General features: G+C 36.5%; 1 protein-coding gene across 1 annotated transcript; it reads right to left on the bottom strand.

Moving 5' to 3' along the window:
* Positions 1-68: 68 nt before the first annotated feature.
* Positions 69-10032, bottom strand: LOC140316070 (protein NLRC3-like). Its single transcript, XM_072393755.1, has 10 exons — positions 9933-10032; positions 9683-9787; positions 9126-9221; positions 8053-8122; positions 6830-7025; positions 4618-6403; positions 4362-4535; positions 3675-3833; positions 2626-2672; positions 69-1915 (listed from the first exon to the last, which is right to left on the bottom strand). Exons 1-10 carry the CDS (start codon positions 10019-10021, stop codon positions 1377-1379), a joined length of 3261 nt encoding a protein of 1086 aa, XP_072249856.1. The 5' UTR covers positions 10022-10032; the 3' UTR covers positions 69-1376.
* Positions 10033-17495: the final 7463 nt, after the last annotated feature.

Below are 17495 nucleotides of genomic sequence, written 5' to 3'. Positions count from 1 at the left end.
TATTGGAAATAAAGTTGTGCTTCAGAGTGATGCCATGGTAGATTGTTTAAAAAGAACAAGACAAAACCTTAATATTTACTGCAGATTTTTATTGGAGACATAAATTTACATAAATGCAGGACAGAGGAGAGAAACTTCAATGTGTGCTGACATTTCATTTTCAGATTGCTGTAGATGTCAAACTAACATTGATGTTGAGTCATCTCAACATTGTGTCATCATGTTAAAACAAACAACACATTTCCTCTGACTGTGTGGAAAGTTGAGTAACCTGAGACATCTGTATGAAGTGAAACTCCAACACTCATAAAAAAAAAGTGTAATAAAATGATAAAATCTACATGTATAAGCTGACCAGTGAACAAAAAAGACACATTTGTTATAAAAAAGGTATTATTCATTTATTCATTCCTTTCCATTCATTTAAACTGGTAATCTCCTTCACAGATGCATATAGTGAGAAAAAAAAACTTAATAAAATATTAATAATGTTGAAGGTCAAAGGGAATCATTCTCATCATCTGCATTCCTAATTTATTAGGTGAAGGATAAATAAAAACACATTGCAGATGATCATGTTGGAAAGAAGAGAGCCTAACTAGGATGACGTCAGTTTATCTACAATATGCATAACTCACTGAAATCAAACAGAATTTATTTGGACATATTTTCCATGAGCTGATAAATACATTTAGATAGATTAAAACATTTAACTCTGCAAAAATAAGTTTCAAAATATAAACAGAACTAAATGTGATTGCATGTAAAAACATAGTGTTTATGGTTAGCATCAGGACTACTCTTTTGTTTTACATCTGAAAGTAAAATAAATGGGCATATGTTGCAGGTCGGCCTGTCTGGGACCTTATTACGTTAAAATTAGAATCACCAAAACTCCCAAAGATGTCGTACAGGTCTAGCAACGAATAAACGTTCTGAGAATTTATCGCTGAAATTAGACATGGATTCTGATAGCATATATGGTATAATAAAATGAAAAAGTATGTATTTTTCAAGTTAAATGGTATATACTGATGTAGAGGATCTTAGCGTCATCTAATGTTGAAGTTAGAAAATAAAAAAAAAAAAAAGAAAAACATTTCGGGGTTGTTGAAAATTATTCTTATATATGTTTATAGGTAAAACTGGATGAAGCTTTCAACCCTCCTAACCTGCTTTTAATTGTTTTAGGGGGTCAAACCCAAACAATCCCCCCATTTAATTTGAACTGTGAGTTCAAATGTTACATTTGTCATGTAACTGAGTATTATTACAGAGAATGAAAGCAGGATCGGAAGGATTGTACTCCAGGTGTTTCTGCTTCTCTACTGAGACAACATTTTCTCAGCTCGAGTCCCTCTTTTTTTTACCTCTTTTTACATCTGACACAAAGACACTGAGGACTCCACCGCCCCTGGCTTCAACCTGAAAGCTGGGTAGAGAGGTTCAGTGAATTTGCTGTGGATGGTGTGGAGGTGGATCAGTTTTTCAGAGGACACACTGTAAAATGACAGAGTGGAAGCAGGCCAGTCCAGGTACACTCCCACTCTGCTGGAAGTGGGGACATACAGTGATGTTAAGTTGTTCTTGTGCAGAAAGGACCAATAACCATCACTGGACGTCAGACTCCAGGACTGATCGTTTTTTCCCAGACAGGAGTCATCAAACTGTCCTTTCCTTCTTATTCCTTTGTAAGTCACTGCAATATAAACTGCTTGTTTCCACTCAACTTCCCAGTAACAGCGGTCAGCTGTTGACAGAGCATCTGTACACATTACCTGGTGCCAGTGGTCAAACCTCTCTGGGTGATCAGGATATGGGTGATCATCTTTCATCAGTAACACTGTTTTGTTGTTATCAGACAACTTGAGCTTTGTGTGCACTGTGTTTGGGTCCAGTGAAAGATCACAAGCATCTGTCACAGAATAGAGAGATTTGTTAATAGATGTGAACACAGTGAAAGGTACCTCAAACAGGAATAAATCAGCAAGATTCAGAAAAAAGCAGAAAAAATACAGTAAGAAAATGAAGCTGCAGAGCATTAAAAACATGACTCATATCATCAGATGGAAACAAACACAACTAAAAATAATGTTAGTAGTACTGGATGATACTTTCTCCAAAGCTGCTGTGTGTGGGAATAGCTGATAACAATGTTCATCAACCTAAAATGTTCAAACACCAAACGTGTAATGTCAATGTTATACAAGAGGTCAAGAGAGAAAAACAAAAGAACACGTGAAAATTCAATTAAGTAAGAACAAAGTACTTCAGTGTTGAAAGAAGTTCTGTTCAAAAGTAGTTCTGGTTCAGACTACAGTTTTCATTGCCGTATATGAAGTGTCCTGTTCTGACCGTTAAACTGACCTAATGTATTATTGCTCTGCTCACAGTCATGTTTTTAATGCATGCTTCTGCTGTTCATATGGCTCACTTTCACACCCACAAGCTCTGTGGCTGTCTTCTCTGAAACTTTCTTGTTATCAGAGTTGTACTAACAGAAGTAGAGTGTTCTGCATTCATGTAATAACATTTTTACGAAAGAAATATTTGTTTGGATTCAGGTTCAGTCTTTGCAGCTCAACATTTGATGTGAAGAATGAATGAATGAAAAGGCAAACTTACATTTTCTTAATCCAGGTTTCAACATCTTTGCTTCATTGTGGTCCACTCTAGAAGAAAAGTTAAAAACATCAAGTTAAATAAGCATGTAAATGCACTTTCAAATCATCTATGTACTTCTTTGTGTATTAGCTGAAACTCTATATTAGTTGCTGCTGTTTAAATGCTTGCTTGATGTTCACTTCAGTTCAACCAATATCTAAAAATAACTAAAATATATTTTCAGCTTGTCAGTTGGCACAGCAATTTTCAAGATAGCCAGAGTTAAGACTACGTAATCAAATAAATATTATACTGTATATAAAAAATATAATGATCTATTGATAACCTGGTTTTTTGACTGACAAATGTTTACTTTACTGCTCACCATTATTATCTATACGTTGACATTTTTTAAAATCTTTAAACGTTTAAGCTTTAACAAGAGCATTGCGTATATTAAGGAACTGTTCCACGCTGTTTATTTCAATCTCCATATACATCAATATTCTTCCAATAACATTCCTTAAGTGAGTCCATGACTGCATAAGAGTATAGTTTTCAGAAGAAAAATGTAATAATTTAGTTGAAACCTAAATTATACTAAATAAAGAAAGTAAAAAATGTAACTGTTGTTCTTGAATAAAAAGTGTAATTTCTATCACTGTGTAAGGGCTGAATATTCGGCTCACTTCACAGAAAAATCCCATAAAAGTCATCAAAGAGATTAATTCAATGATTTAAGATCAGTAAAACTAACATTTTTACACAAGCATTGTTACAGGTGACATTGTGTTTCAGTAAGTTGGAAACCAAATGTATTTTTTGTGATTTATATGATAAATGCAAAGTTATTTCCAGTTAATGAAATTGTAAAAAGTTGATCTTCTGTAACATAAATTAATTCATATAACCAAACTCTTTATGATTAAAAATCATAATTTTTAGAATTAGTTAGATTAATTAGACCTATAGAAAGGATTGTGATCTGGGGACAGATATTTTGAACCCGAGCTCCAACTATGTTCACCCGACTCCCTCAACAAAATAACCCATAGCCTTGATGTCCATACTTGAGGACTTCCAGTCCATAGCTTGCAGCAGAGAGATTCCCTCCTGAGTCTCCGAGGTGATTGTAACTGAGGTCCAGCACTCTCAGATGGGAGGGCTTCGATCTCAAAGCTGAATCCAGAGCAGCCCAGCCTTCCTCAGTGACAAGACAGTCTGACAGCCTGCACACATATGCATTAACATAATCCCATTAAATCATGGTCACATCACTCCAAAGGACTGTCCTGACAACATATGTTACTTAATGCATAACCAGTGACACCATGCAGAAAATGCACTACTTGGCCAAAACAAAGTCACCATCTTGATTTAACAAAGCAAGTTACCTGGGGTTATTTCAGATGGTCAGGTCTAGGTTCAGCAATGTTTAGTGCCCAGAAAACATGTCAGCTGACTACAGGAACATACTGTATTTAATCACCAGTTTTTTAATCAATATTTCTCTCCTTAACAACATGCACATATTCCAAGATGATAATGTCAGCTCTCATTGGGATCAAATTATCAACTTAAATTAAACCAAACGACCACATGATTTTAGAGTTATTGCTTTAATCAAAGCTGAAGATGGTCCAGCAAAATAGTAAGTGTGCAACTTCTTTTTTGACCAGGCAGTGTATTTATTTTCAGAAATAAAGCTATAATTAAAGCAGTATTTTTATTGTTTTCTGTAATCTGGGAGTCCTGACCGAAGAGTTTCCAGTTTGCAGTGTTCACTCTTCAGTCCTTCACACAGCTTCTTCACTCCTGAATCCTGTAAGCCGTTGTTACTCAGGTCCAGCTCCCTCAGCGTACAGGACTGGGAGCTCAGAACTGAGGCCAGTGCCTCACAGCTCCTCTCTGAGAGGTTACAGCAACTCAGCCTGTAACAACAGTGATGACAAAGTCAGAAAATGTTTTCTTATATATATATATATTTGATAAATCAGTGATTAATTAACTTACACAGCTTTATTGGAAGCTTTGAGCACAGGCAACAGCTGAAGCAGAGCTTTTTCTGATGCAGAGTATTTCTTGAGATCAAACTCCGGACCTGCTTCTGATGACAATAAGATGAAGACTAGAGTTGACCACTGAAGAGAGGACAGTTCATCTGTCAGCAGACGTCCTGATCTCAGATATTGTTGGATCTCCTCTGTCAGAGAACAGTCCTTCAGCTCATTCAGACAGTGAAACAGATTGATGCTTTTCTCAGGAGATAAATTCTTACTGATCCTTTCCTTGATGTATTGGACTATGTTCTCATTGGTGCTGCCTCCTGTCTGCATCACAAGACCTTGTAGGAGAGTCTGACTGGTCTGTAGTGACAGACCCAGAAGGAAGCGAAGGAATAGGTCCAGCTGTCCATTTGGACTCTCTAAGGCTCTGTCTACAGCACTCTGGTAGAAGAAGTCAGATTTGTCACTAAATAAAGCAGACTTAGATGGTGATTTTTCCTCTGACAGAAGGTTGACACCAGTATTGATGAATGTCAGATGGACATGAAGAGCAGCCAGGAACTCCTGAACGGTCAGATGGACGAAACAGAACACCTTGTTCTGATGGAGCCCACTCTCCTCCTGAAAGATCTGTGTGAACACTCCTGAGTACACCGACGCTTCTGTGATATTGATGCCACTCTCTTTTAGGTCAGATTCATAGAAGATCAGGTTTCCTTTCTGCAGCTGCTCAAAAGCCAGTTTTCCCAAAGACTCAATCATCTTCCTGGTCTCTGGACTCCAGTGTGGATCTGCCTCAGTTCCTCCATCATACTTGACCTTCTTCACTTTTACCTGAACTATCAGGAAGTGAATGTACATTTCAGTCAGCGACTGGGGCACCTCTTTTGTCTCTCTAGTTTTAAACACATCCTCCAGAACTGTGGCTGAGATCCAGCAGAAGATGGGGATGTGGCACATGATGTGGAGGCTTTTTGATTTCTTGATGTGCGAAATGACCCTCTTTGCCTGCTCTTCTTCTGCAAATTTATTTTTGAAGTATTCTTCTTTTTTGTCGTTTGTGAACCCTCTCACCTCTGTTACCATGTCAATACATGCAGCAAGGATTTGATTGGCTGCTGCAGGTCGCGTGGTTATCCAGATGTGAGCTGAGGGAAGCAGGTTTCGCCTAATGAGGTTTGTCAGCAGCACATCCACTGAGGTGGACTCTGTAATATCAGTCAGGATCTGGTTACTGTGCATATTCAGAGGAATTCGAAACTCATCCAGACCATCAAAGATGAACAAAACCTTGAACTCTTTAAATCTGCAGATTCCTGCTTTTCTGATGCCAGGAAAGAACTGATGAACAAGTTCCACCAAACTGAACTTTTTCCTCTTCAGTGTATTTAGCTCTCTAAAGGAAAATGGAAACACAAACTGTATGTCCTGATTAGTTTTGCCTTCAGCCCAGTCCAGTGTAAACTTCTGAGTTAAGAATGTTTTCCCAATGCCAGCCACTCCCTTTGTCATCACTGTTCTGATTGGTTCACTTTTTCCAGGCGAGGGTTTTAAGATTTCTTCACATTTGATTGCTTTTTCATGTGTGGTCATTTTCATCTGTGCCATTTCGATCTGTCTGACGTCATGTTTATTCGTGACATCTGCAGTTTCCCCCTCAGTGATGTAGAGTTCAGTGAAGATATGATTTAGAGAGGCTGGTTTTCCTGCTTTAGAAATTCCCTCAAACACACTCTGACACTTCGTCTTCAGTTTTGATTTGAGTTCACGTTGGTATTTGTCAGCAACCGTTTCTGTTTGAATAATATAGTATGGTGATTAATAGTATGAAAAATATTGCAAGATTATATTTGTAGTTACAGAAATAAATGTTTCGTATTTTCACAGAAGCATTTTCTAAACATCATTGTTTCTACACAGTCCTGACTCATATGAAACGACTGTCATGGTCTCTGTCATGACAATAGGTTAATTTTCACTTTGTTTATGCGTTTAGTTGCACAGCTTCATTTGTGTTCTGCCTGCCTGGCCAGTCTCCACCAACTACATTTACTCCAAACTTTCAACTGGCTGCCAGTATCTGTCAGCTTCCCATTTGCTCCTATTCAGTAAGTGACATGTGTTTCTGTCAATGATCTGATCTTGAGCATTTTCAGTAAATTTTACACATATATAAATCTACATTTTTTTCAACAGAAAAACAAATAAAAACTTCTTACTGCTCTCCAGTAAGTCAGCCACATCCTCTTGCTTCATGTTCCGCAGAAAGTACAGTGTGATCTTCAGAAAAGCATCTGTGGCTCTCTTTCTTGGTTCTTCCACATCATCGTACACCTCTTCTGATTTCATGCACAGAATTCTATGAATCTTATTCAGTTCACTCTGCATAAAATGATTTATGTTCTCCTTAAGAAGCTGTAAGAGAATAATATCCTTCATTTTATTAATTGTCAACCTAAACCCACACAATTTGCAAATATTTCATATTGCATTACATGTTTTAAAAAAGCCTGGACAAGAGCTTGTTTATCATTTTGTTCAGTCACCTCCTTCTTTTAACATCAGTCCAAAGACATGAGAACGGCTACTTTTTAAGCAAAATATTTTTTCCCCTCTTGGTTGATTTAGGGATTCAGCAGATAACCCGTTCAGGTCCTCATTGGTCATATTTTTTTTGCTGACTTCTAAGTTGTGTACTAGTAACAAACTGATGGTCCCTGTTTTCTGAGCCTCATGGACTTACTAATTGACATGTTGTTTCTGTGATTATTCACTGGATCTCTTTAAGTCAATTCTTGTTTGCCTTTTGAGTGTTTTGAGACTTTCTTTGGATTTTGCCTGTTTGTCTGGCCCCTGTTATATAAGTTTGGAAGTCATTTGCTAAATGAATTCCTGTGTGTGACCTCTGCTTTGCTTGTTTCATTCTGAGTTGGTCCTGAACTTTGCATCTCAGCCATATTCATGTTTGAATCATCCAACACGTCATACTCTGGCAATTGTAATAGCTACGCTGGTCTGTAAAGGAAAACATTCTAGTTTCACAATAAATGTGCAAATATTTTTGAATGACTAAAACATAAAGGCTCCAAAATATCTATTTGGCAGTACACTGAAACAAAAGTAATGTTTGCTACATGCTGGATTCCCAAAAGCACTTTAGAAGGATGTCTCATAGCTTTATTCCACTGATTGTCACTGGAAAAAACAAAGTTTGAGCTCCATCCTACCCAGCATTTTCATAAGTTCTGCCACTTTTTAACTTTGCTTTTATTCACCATTAACTAGCTTCAAGCATTAAGAATACATAGTAAGAATTATGCATTAAAAACATATTTAAGCAACACTGTGACATTACTAAGATCTTGCACTGTGTTGCACATAATGTTGAATATATTTACTTTTGAACTGTACTTGTGAAATGTGAGCCTGTTCAGCTACACACCTTGAAAGTCTCTACAGGTGTAGGTGTGCCCATCTGTGAAAGACATCTGTCTTCTGCTGGTTCATCCATCCTGGACAGAAACAAATATTTGAAAATTTAGAATTGTTAAATGCGTTGAAAAATCAGAAAAAAATTTATAAAGATCATAAAGTGATGGGAATTATATAGTTACGCTCAATATAATATATTTTTTTGAATTTCACACACTGGGCGATGAATAAAATATTTTTCTATTCTATTCTAATAGCTCAAATACACATATTTGTCACAGTTATAAAACAGCCCCTTACAAGCCTCTTACAAGATAGATATTTATGACATCATATGCATCTTGTTAGACAGAAAGAAAGAAAAAGCAAGCAAATGGAATTAGTTATTTAATTTCCACATTTTTGTTAAGGTAAAGAATGTCATATGTCATATGTTTCATTCTAAAGCTAATATTCTAATGTATAATTATATCAAATTAAACTGAGAAACAGAATAATATCACCAAAAAAGAAAGAAAACAAAGTAGCATTGAGTTACCAAACATACCCAGTATGTGTCAAGTTAACAGATTAGAGGAGCAAAATGCAAAACCTTGAAATAGACAAGTTTTTAATTAGTTGTCAGTAAAAGAATGAAAATGGTTGTTCTGGTCAGCTCCCCGGTCCACAGACACTCATATATATATACATCCTGAATAATGTTCATTCAGCTGTTTTATTTAGTAGTTAAAAATAAAGGAAAATAACTGATAGGACATGTCCTCATGCAATGTTACAGTTTAATGATGTATGCTTTCATCTTTTATTTTGCAAAATATTTGTGTTTTTGTGTCTGATGAAGTCAGTGAGGCGCTATTATTAAATGTTACCTTTATTTTGTAGTTAAATATTTTGAGTTGTGATATATTTGTGTTACTTGATGTCATTGTAAATGAGTGCCAGTCCACAATGATTATAGTTTAAATAGATAAATGAGTAAATGAAGGAATTAATACTTTGATGTATGCATGCAGTAATACATTACTACCACCACAAGGTGACCATAGTACACAGAGTTCCTTACAAAAAGTAGTCTTGACTTACTCTGACACTGGATCCTTTTTGAAGGACATAGGTTGATCCATGGAATCGTCTTTCTTCAGGGGCACATGGACTTTGTTTGTCTGGTCCTGTGGATTCCTAAAACAAATGGAGCATGTGGTGAGAGAGGTGTGGTGGAACACTGGCAAAATGTATGTATTGATATATATATATATATACATATACATCCTGAATAATGTTCATTCAGCTGTTTTATTCAGTAAAAATAAAGGAAAATAACTGATAGGACATGTCCTCATGCAATGTTACAGTTTAATGATGTATGCTTTCATCTTTTATTTTGTAAAATATTTGTGTTTTTGTGTCTGATGAAGTCAGTGAGGTGCAATTATTAAATGTTACCTTTATTTTGTAGTTAAATATTTTGAGTTGTGATATATTTGTGTTACTTGATGTCATTGTAAATGAGTGCCAGTCCACAATGATTATAGTTTAAATAGATAAATGAGTAAATGAAGGAATTAATACTTTGATGTATGCATCCACCACAAGGTGACCATAGTACACAGAGTTCCCTACAAAAAGTAGTCTTGACTTACTCTGACACTGGATCCTTTTTAAAGGATATAAGTTTACCCATGGAATTGTTACTTTTCATGGACACACAGCTCGGTGAAGGATCATTTACACTTGACTGGTCAGTCCTTGAAGAAATGAAGCACAGAAGCACATGAAGCACAGAGCTCTTTGGAATGAGAAGAATAATAGAAGTGACCCTCGCCAGTGTCTCTCTTTTTAAACCACTGAGGTTTACCAGGTACGGGTGGATATCTTCAACAGTCATCTTACCTCTCACTTCTGGTCTGGATGGCATTTTCCTGAGAGTCACTCTCATTCAGAGGCAGGGATGCCTCATCTATCTCCTCAGACTCACTCATAGTTGAACTGACACCTTTGAAAAAAGAAAAAAACAATCAACATGCTGATGGTTGAGCTGTTGTGGGTCCAATATAAGAATAATAAAATGAATGTATTTGCACTAGACTGTACATATGATGTATGTCTCTAAAAGTTTAAATATAAAGTCAAGTATAAATTGCAGAATGTTTTGCACATTTTCATTTTGGTGCAATCTGTGATACATTATTTACTGATATACTAAATGTTGTTTATTTGCTGACCCACTGCGCAGGTAATTGTCAGATTCCTCTTTTATTGTTCACGTTGTTTAACTTAAATGAGACTCATTCATAGTAATGCTAGCATTGGCAATCTCATTGTGATCGGCCAGTAAGAAAGGATAGTTGCAGTACCAGTAACCAGTCAGTATTTACCATTTTATGACTCAGTTTTGGATATTTAACACTGAAATGGATGTAGTTGTGTTTTTACTGAGTGCTGCATGTAATTTTGGTATTCTATGTGACTATGATTTATTTATCTTAATATTTATGTTATTTAAATGTTGTTTAATTTCTGATCCATTGTGAAAGCAAATAAATCTGCTTCATATGGAAGCACAGTCTTCTTCGTGCAGCTCAACACTAGTCATGGGATACTCTATTCCTTTTACTGAATCGAGTTTATATGAGTCATTCACTAAAGTGAATCGAGTTTTTGAGTCACTTGAATCAGTCACCCAGAGTGTGCGCCACAGAATGTACAAATAAGTTCCAAACCTCTCCAGTCCCCACATCATTGTGAGAAAAACTAAAAATCAAGAAGTCTCCAAGGCGAAACACTTATTTTTCTTTCTTTCTCTCTAAGTAAATGCAATTAACCCAAACAACCAATACATTAACATTTAGAGTGAGGCAGTGCAACAGTGAAAATTTATAATAAAATGTATGAAACTGTGCACAAATAGAACATTTAAATAACCTAAACAACAGTGCAGAAACATTAATATTCTAACATTCAACAGTGCACCATTAGAATTAAAAAAATATGTACAGAATGAATGAACTCCTGCTTCCTTCAAAATGAAGCCTCTTCACAAATTGGCATTCAGGAAAGCAAGCTCAGGCACCTTTCCAGGACTGAGGCTGTTTCTCCTGTCTGTTATCATTTGCCCTGTCTTTGAAAAGATCCGCTCTGATGGCACTGATGTTGCCACAATGCAGAGCCTTGTCTTCCTTACCTCACACATGTTCTTGTGTTCACTTACAATTATGATTCCATGTCAAAATGTATCATTTTCTAAATGTCAATTAATAACGTGATAGGGGAGGAACAGCAGGAGAGAAACAGCAACACTGTTGTTATTTACTTTCAGAAGAGAAAGTGGAAGCGATCCAAATTTTTTTTGCATACATTTGCAAGACAAACATGATTTTGTATTGAGATTCATTTCTGTGCTGTCACGCAGAGACTTCCTGTAATGGAACGGAGCAACAGACTGCTCTCTGAGAGCATGGGGCCAGGGAGGGGGAGAGAGCGACGGAGAGCGAGCTTGATGCGTTCACACAACTGCAGAAAGAACACCAGTTGTGTGACATGTCTCCTCTCTGCAGTTAGCTGGCAGTAGCTGCGGTGAGTCAGTGAACGAGTTAATGGAGACCATGAGTCGTAACTCCCGAGACAGTAAAATAAATCTCGAGTTATGAACGATCGACTCATGAATCCCACATAGAAGTGATGTGCGGTTACATATTATTTATAAAAGAAAAGCTCATGAAACTGCAGCTGGTGTTCCACATTTTCTCCCCAAAACGGCAGCACATAATTCGCCTTAATACGTTAACAGCCTTGTTTCATTGAAGTCTAACTGGTTTGGTCGTTTAGGCCTCTCGCCAAAAACGGTTAAGCAGCACGATTTAAATGTATTTATATTTTATATTTTAGTTCGGTAACATATAGAACAACAGAAATTGTGAGATAAGGCAGAAATATCAAGGTACTGTATGAAAACAGCAAACAAGCAAGTTTTATTTACCTCTTGCACGTCCGCCCGAACTGTTCCGATGAGAAGGAGAAAGCGAAAGTATTTGCAGTAACAGGGCACTCCTTCCTGATGTTTAAGCATTGTATATTGTATGATAATAGAAATATTTGAGTCTGTGCACGCTGACGAGCAGAAAATTAAAATAAAAAAGACGAACAGGAACAAGAAGATAAGGAACAAAAGGATTTACTGTAGAATTTAAAGTTTTTTACAGTTGTTCATGACTCTTGTTTCATTATTAGGATTTTTCAAATTTGACAGTTTGAGAGTAAAAACATTCATCTGTTTGCTTGAACATAAGATAAGATGGATTTAAAGGGTTCGATGTGTTAACAAAAAAGAAGAAAAAAAAGTGTTACGCCTTCCTGGTGTTCACCTTCCTTTTTTGGTAACGCACCAATAGCATCAAACGAGTGTGTTTAACCTCAGAAAAAGGAATACTGTTGTTTACGTATCTGTAAAGGCGTCACTTTAAGACCAAAGTAAAGTGGGGAAATGGGCTTATGAGGATTTTTATTCTTTTTTTTTAACCTTTTATTTTTCTTAGATTGACGTAGGATGTCGCCGCCTTTCCTCAACATTTGGATGGTCATGTTAATCAGACAGAATTAGGTATAATATGACTACTACAATATGCAGAACATCTGCTAAGTGATACAAAAAGACACAGCAGACACGAAAGCATCACAAAGACAGAAAATCGCGAACAAATAAATGCAAAACTAATATTCGCATGATTTTATGTTTCAACTGAATCCATTTTCACCATTTTTTAACCACCCGATTTGACTGTTATCAGTCTATTCAATGGACGTTATCAGCACTGGGGACGCTGCAATATATACTGTATATACATACGCTATGTAAGCCTATGACTTGGTCATAGTTTCCATCTCAAGTAAATGCTGTGCCTTTGTATCATGGGTTTAACACTGTTTATTAAATAACAACCAATAACTGCATTACCATTTTAAAGTGAACAATAGCGAATAACTATATACTGACAACCTGTTCGCGGAAAATCAGGATTGCTTTCCGCAAACAGCGGCAGCAGCCGTGGCAAGGCTGTGGAAGCATCTCCGGTACCCTCTGGCACCCCTTGTGGCCCCCTGTGGCACCCCTTGTGCAGCTGCCTCTGCAAAGTTGTGGGAGCGCAGGTTGCCACCGGGAGTGCCATTCCTACTTCTCTGCCACGAATTGAGCTGGGCTCCTGCTATAAAATCGGCTTCCGATTTGCGAAATAAAGGGATGGGCATAAAGGGCCATTTCGCTTTTTTATTTTCGCATACTGATTCAAATAACTTTAGGCCCTGTTAGAAAACTACAATAGTTAGACTGCTCAAATCTAATTCTAAATCTAAATCTAATTATTCTAAAGAGGCTGTATATCCATCAATACTTTATTTGGGATTTGTGAAAAGCAGTAAAGGGCGATTTTACAGCTTTTTTTGCATGCTGATCACCCTAGACTAGGTGTTGTATGAAAACGTCAATAGTAAGACTGACCATAATTATTCTACACCGGGTACAGAGTCTTTAAACACACACTTTATGATTTATGAAACCTTTCTTTGTCCCAAAATTCACCGAAGTCCTCATCTCTCCATGTTCATCTTTGTTTTCATGGCTCTTGCTACATAGGACAAAGCAAAAGTTCATGCATTTTACTTACATTATTTTAATTACTCACAAGATTCTTCATCGCTTGTTGACTGCTGGTATTTTATCTTGGAACAATGACTTTTCAATGTTTATTTACTGGTTAGCATTGCAGACAAATAATAACCAGGTTACAACTCCATGAGCCATCATATGGTGCCTCCCTTCTTCGTCTTTCTTGAAAAGGATGAGATAACATGCTTTGTGACGGTGAAGTCATAGTAATTTTGATCAAACTGGTTTGTATTACTGTGAAAGTAAGTCTGTATGCTGTATTCACTTGATCCCTGCAATAAGCTGTATTCTTTTGTCACTTGGTTATATCTATTATAAAACTTTTTATACAATTTTTTGGAAAATAACATTTGGAAATACATATTTATAGACAGCTCATGATGTTCTTTCTCTCTTTCTTTCTGTCTTTTTTTTAACAAGCAGAATCTGAAAATAAAAATAAAAGCGATGGTTTTTACATTTACTATGAATTTGCAGACATGATGAACCCCATATTTTATAGTAGTCTGGTTAGAGTTCTTCCCCAGACTTTACAAGTCTTTTCTCCTCAGAAGCATGTGGGTAGAAGTGTTACACTGCTATGAAGAGTAGAACAGCAGTTTCCCACTTCTGGCCTTTCTGTCAGCAAAGAGTATTCAGTACATGCCATTTCCCATATGCACTCATTTAACTTTGTCACGGTTGTATCTACAGCCACACTAATTAAATTAAACATGGTAAATCTGAATCCATCTCAATTATGGATTACACTTAATCAGACTTAAAGTTTAACAAACTCTCCCATGATATCATAACAATTTTAGTTATATTCTTTTTAAGGTACATGGTTTAAGCTCCACGACAGAGAACAGAACTACTGCTTTTTTGGTTCAGAGTCAGTTTATCTGCATGTTTACACTACACTGTGCTCTAAATGAAGTGCACACATTTGATTTACATTATTTTGTGATTTCATGTAAAAGAACTAATGTGTGTTTTTAAGTTACCGTAGGTGTTGTTACGCCTGTCTAGCTGCTAATGGGAAAAGAATTCGTAACTTCATGGAGTGAATGGGGTTTCTTTGGGTTCAGTTTCAGTGTTAGTGCCGACCCCCACTCTTTAATGGGCCAGGTAGTCTAATCAGCCACTTTCCCCATTGTTCATGTATCATTGGTTGAGTTACTGTCTTGTCTTCTTACCAGTTATTTTCTGTGAAGTTTTCTTTACTTATTTACTTTGTTAGGTGAGATGCCTGACATAAAAGGAATATCTGTTAATAGTATAAAAAAGAAAAAACCTTGATGGCATGGACATGCCTCTTTAGGACTCTTTATCTTGTCGTTTTTTTATCTCAATATTATACAGCGTATCTGGGCAAATAATGAACCCGAGTTGCTTTCCATATACTCATGATTTGAATACAAACATTCATGGAAAATGTTCCATTGTCTTCCTCTGAGTAACCCTGAAGTACTACTGTCTCCCGTTTTAGATGAGTACTGGTGTGCACAGTTCTACATGTAAAGCTTTACAGTTGTTTCACTTTAAGGACCTGGAAGAAATATGAAACATGTCTCCAAGTGAAGTAAGTTAAGTCAGAACTAGTTTCATATGGAGTTTGAAAATGAATGTCTAATGTTTTGAATTTAAAAAGAAAGGTATAACTGATCTCAGTATCTTATTGTAGGTTTCTGGAACCGCGCTACACTAACTGCCACCAGCACACCTGAGTCCCCAGCCCCATGGAAAACAGGACTGGCCTAGATGCCTATTTTAATGTTCATCTGAACGTCTGAAAATAACCGCAAAGAGCTAAAATAATTTATCCAGAGTGAGGGAAAAGAAACAACAAATATGAGACACTGAAGCAAACACAAGTAGACACAGAACATTCACAATGAGAGATAAAACAGACACAATTAAAGATACATCAAATTACCACTACAACATGCAGAACAACTTATTATTGGAGTGCTGATGATATACCAGCTACTTTTAAAACATCCCTTCGCCTTTCACAGGTTTTAATATCCAGTGACAACTGCAGACCAGTTGCAGCAAATGACAAAAAATGTTATGATAGAGCTGTCTTGGGCGAGACTTTTGAGAATTTTGGAGAGAGCAGCAATGTCAGGCCTCTGGTTGTCAGAACATTATAATCTAAGTTTATCCTTGAAACTTATCCCGAGCTCTGCAACATCAGAAGCCACAGCCTCTAAGTTCTGTTGCTGCTTCAAGTTGCTGGAAATTTGAATTGACTTGTTTTTAATGTTATTGATAACACAACAGAGTCTTCACTGTCGCTGGATTTGAACAAGGTATAAGGGACACTACATGGTGAGAAAAGCAACCTGTTGAGCTAAACTGAATTAAGAATGTAGCCACTGTATGGACAACTGCAAATGATATAGCAGTTTTAAATTTCTGGCCTATTACATTGCTGATTCACTAGTTTGGATATTGCATCTTGTCTGACTGGAGTTCTTATTTGAATACTACTACACAACTAGTCCCACCTGACTTTACCTATCATTTTTTGGAGTGTTGATATAATGACTGCTAGTCTATCAGTATGTACTACAGCTACAATTAGGTATCTGCCTTTATCTTTTAACCGTTCTCCAGACAGAAGCTTACTTTAATCTTTTTTCTGTTTTATCAGAACGTTTATATGAAACGGTATTTAAAGCAGAAATAAATTTGAATGTTTATCATATCTTTCATAACCCTTTGTTAATATTCAAATTGAATTCAACGTTTCTTCATCACAGGTACACCCTGTGCAGCTTTTTTTCATTGTTGTTCAATTCTGGACTTTTAAAACAAAGTTTGTTGGATTAATTAAATCACATGATCTGTAGTGTCACCTGAAGCACTTCAGGAAAATGCACTGTTATTCTAGTGTGATGCTGGTTGGCATACAAAGCATAATCAGGACTGGTGAACTCAAATAAGCTTATAAGGCAGTCTGTAATAACATCTTCAAGATACAGAACCACAGGAGAGAATGTTTTAGCTTCATTGCCTATTTTTCTTGGAGAAAATATCTTGGTCTTGACAGGAATATAAACTGTAACTTGGTAACAAGACTCAATCAAGTAAAACAAACAAGTGACAAGTTAAAGGAAAAGCCTGACCCTGACCCTGATGTGGTGGCTCTGATAATCTGTTGGGGACATTTGCTGGCATGTTCAGTCCACTAGTGTCCAAAAGTTGTTCTGAATCATCACTTTTTTTTTTTTTATGAAAACATATGTAGCCTGATGAAAGCTGTGATAGTGTCCCCATAGATAGCATATAATGAAAATAGTGTGTATGCAGTGATGTGTATGTAAATTATGGGAATCACATACTGTTATAATGTTATTACATGTTCCTTATTTTCAGTTTGTTCCTGAACGTATCAAACACCTGTGGTAATTATATTTTTCTCAAACTTTAAACTGAGTTAACCCAGTTTTTTTGTTTCTTCACTTGTCTTCCTCTTGCAAGTCTGCTTTTGGGTTCTCTACTTGCATACCATATACAGTATTAGAGACTTTGGACCAATGTGTTACATAGCGCTCTCCGTCAGAATCATCAAAACACCAAATGAGCAAACGTCTTTTGAAAGAATGGTATCCCATCCCTTCAGAAACTTTAAGAAAATAAATGCCAACGTACACTAAAGCTGATCATGCTGTCATGTAGTGACCTATTAATTTGACACCCATAACCCAGGTCAGGCACATAAACCTGAAAAACAAACACAGCATTACAATTTGCTCTGTAGGCAGAGTGACACAGCTGGGATGATACACGTTTCTTAAATTAAC

Source organism: Leuresthes tenuis, unplaced genomic scaffold, assembly GCF_036924035.1.
Source record: "Leuresthes tenuis unplaced genomic scaffold, fLeuTen1.0.hap1 SCAF_10, whole genome shotgun sequence".
Classification (NCBI taxonomy): Eukaryota; Metazoa; Chordata; class Actinopteri; order Atheriniformes; family Atherinopsidae; genus Leuresthes; species Leuresthes tenuis.
This window is presented reverse-complemented; position numbering and strand designations above follow the sequence as displayed.

What these genes read in the sequence shown, in the direction of transcription:
- LOC140316070 (XM_072393755.1), bottom strand. Translation starts at nt 10,021, where the DNA reads ATGAGTGAGTCTGAGGAGATAGATGAGGCATCCCTGCCTCTGAATGAG. An exon ending in AAAGCTTCCAATAAAGCTGT is followed by an intron (nt 4,536 to 4,617) that starts GTAAGTTAATTA and finishes CTGTTGTTACAG; the next exon opens with GCTGAGTTGCTGTAACCTCT. An exon ending in TGCAAACTGGAAACTCTTCG is followed by an intron (nt 3,834 to 4,361) that starts GTCAGGACTCCC and finishes ATATGTGTGCAG; the next exon opens with GCTGTCAGACTGTCTTGTCA.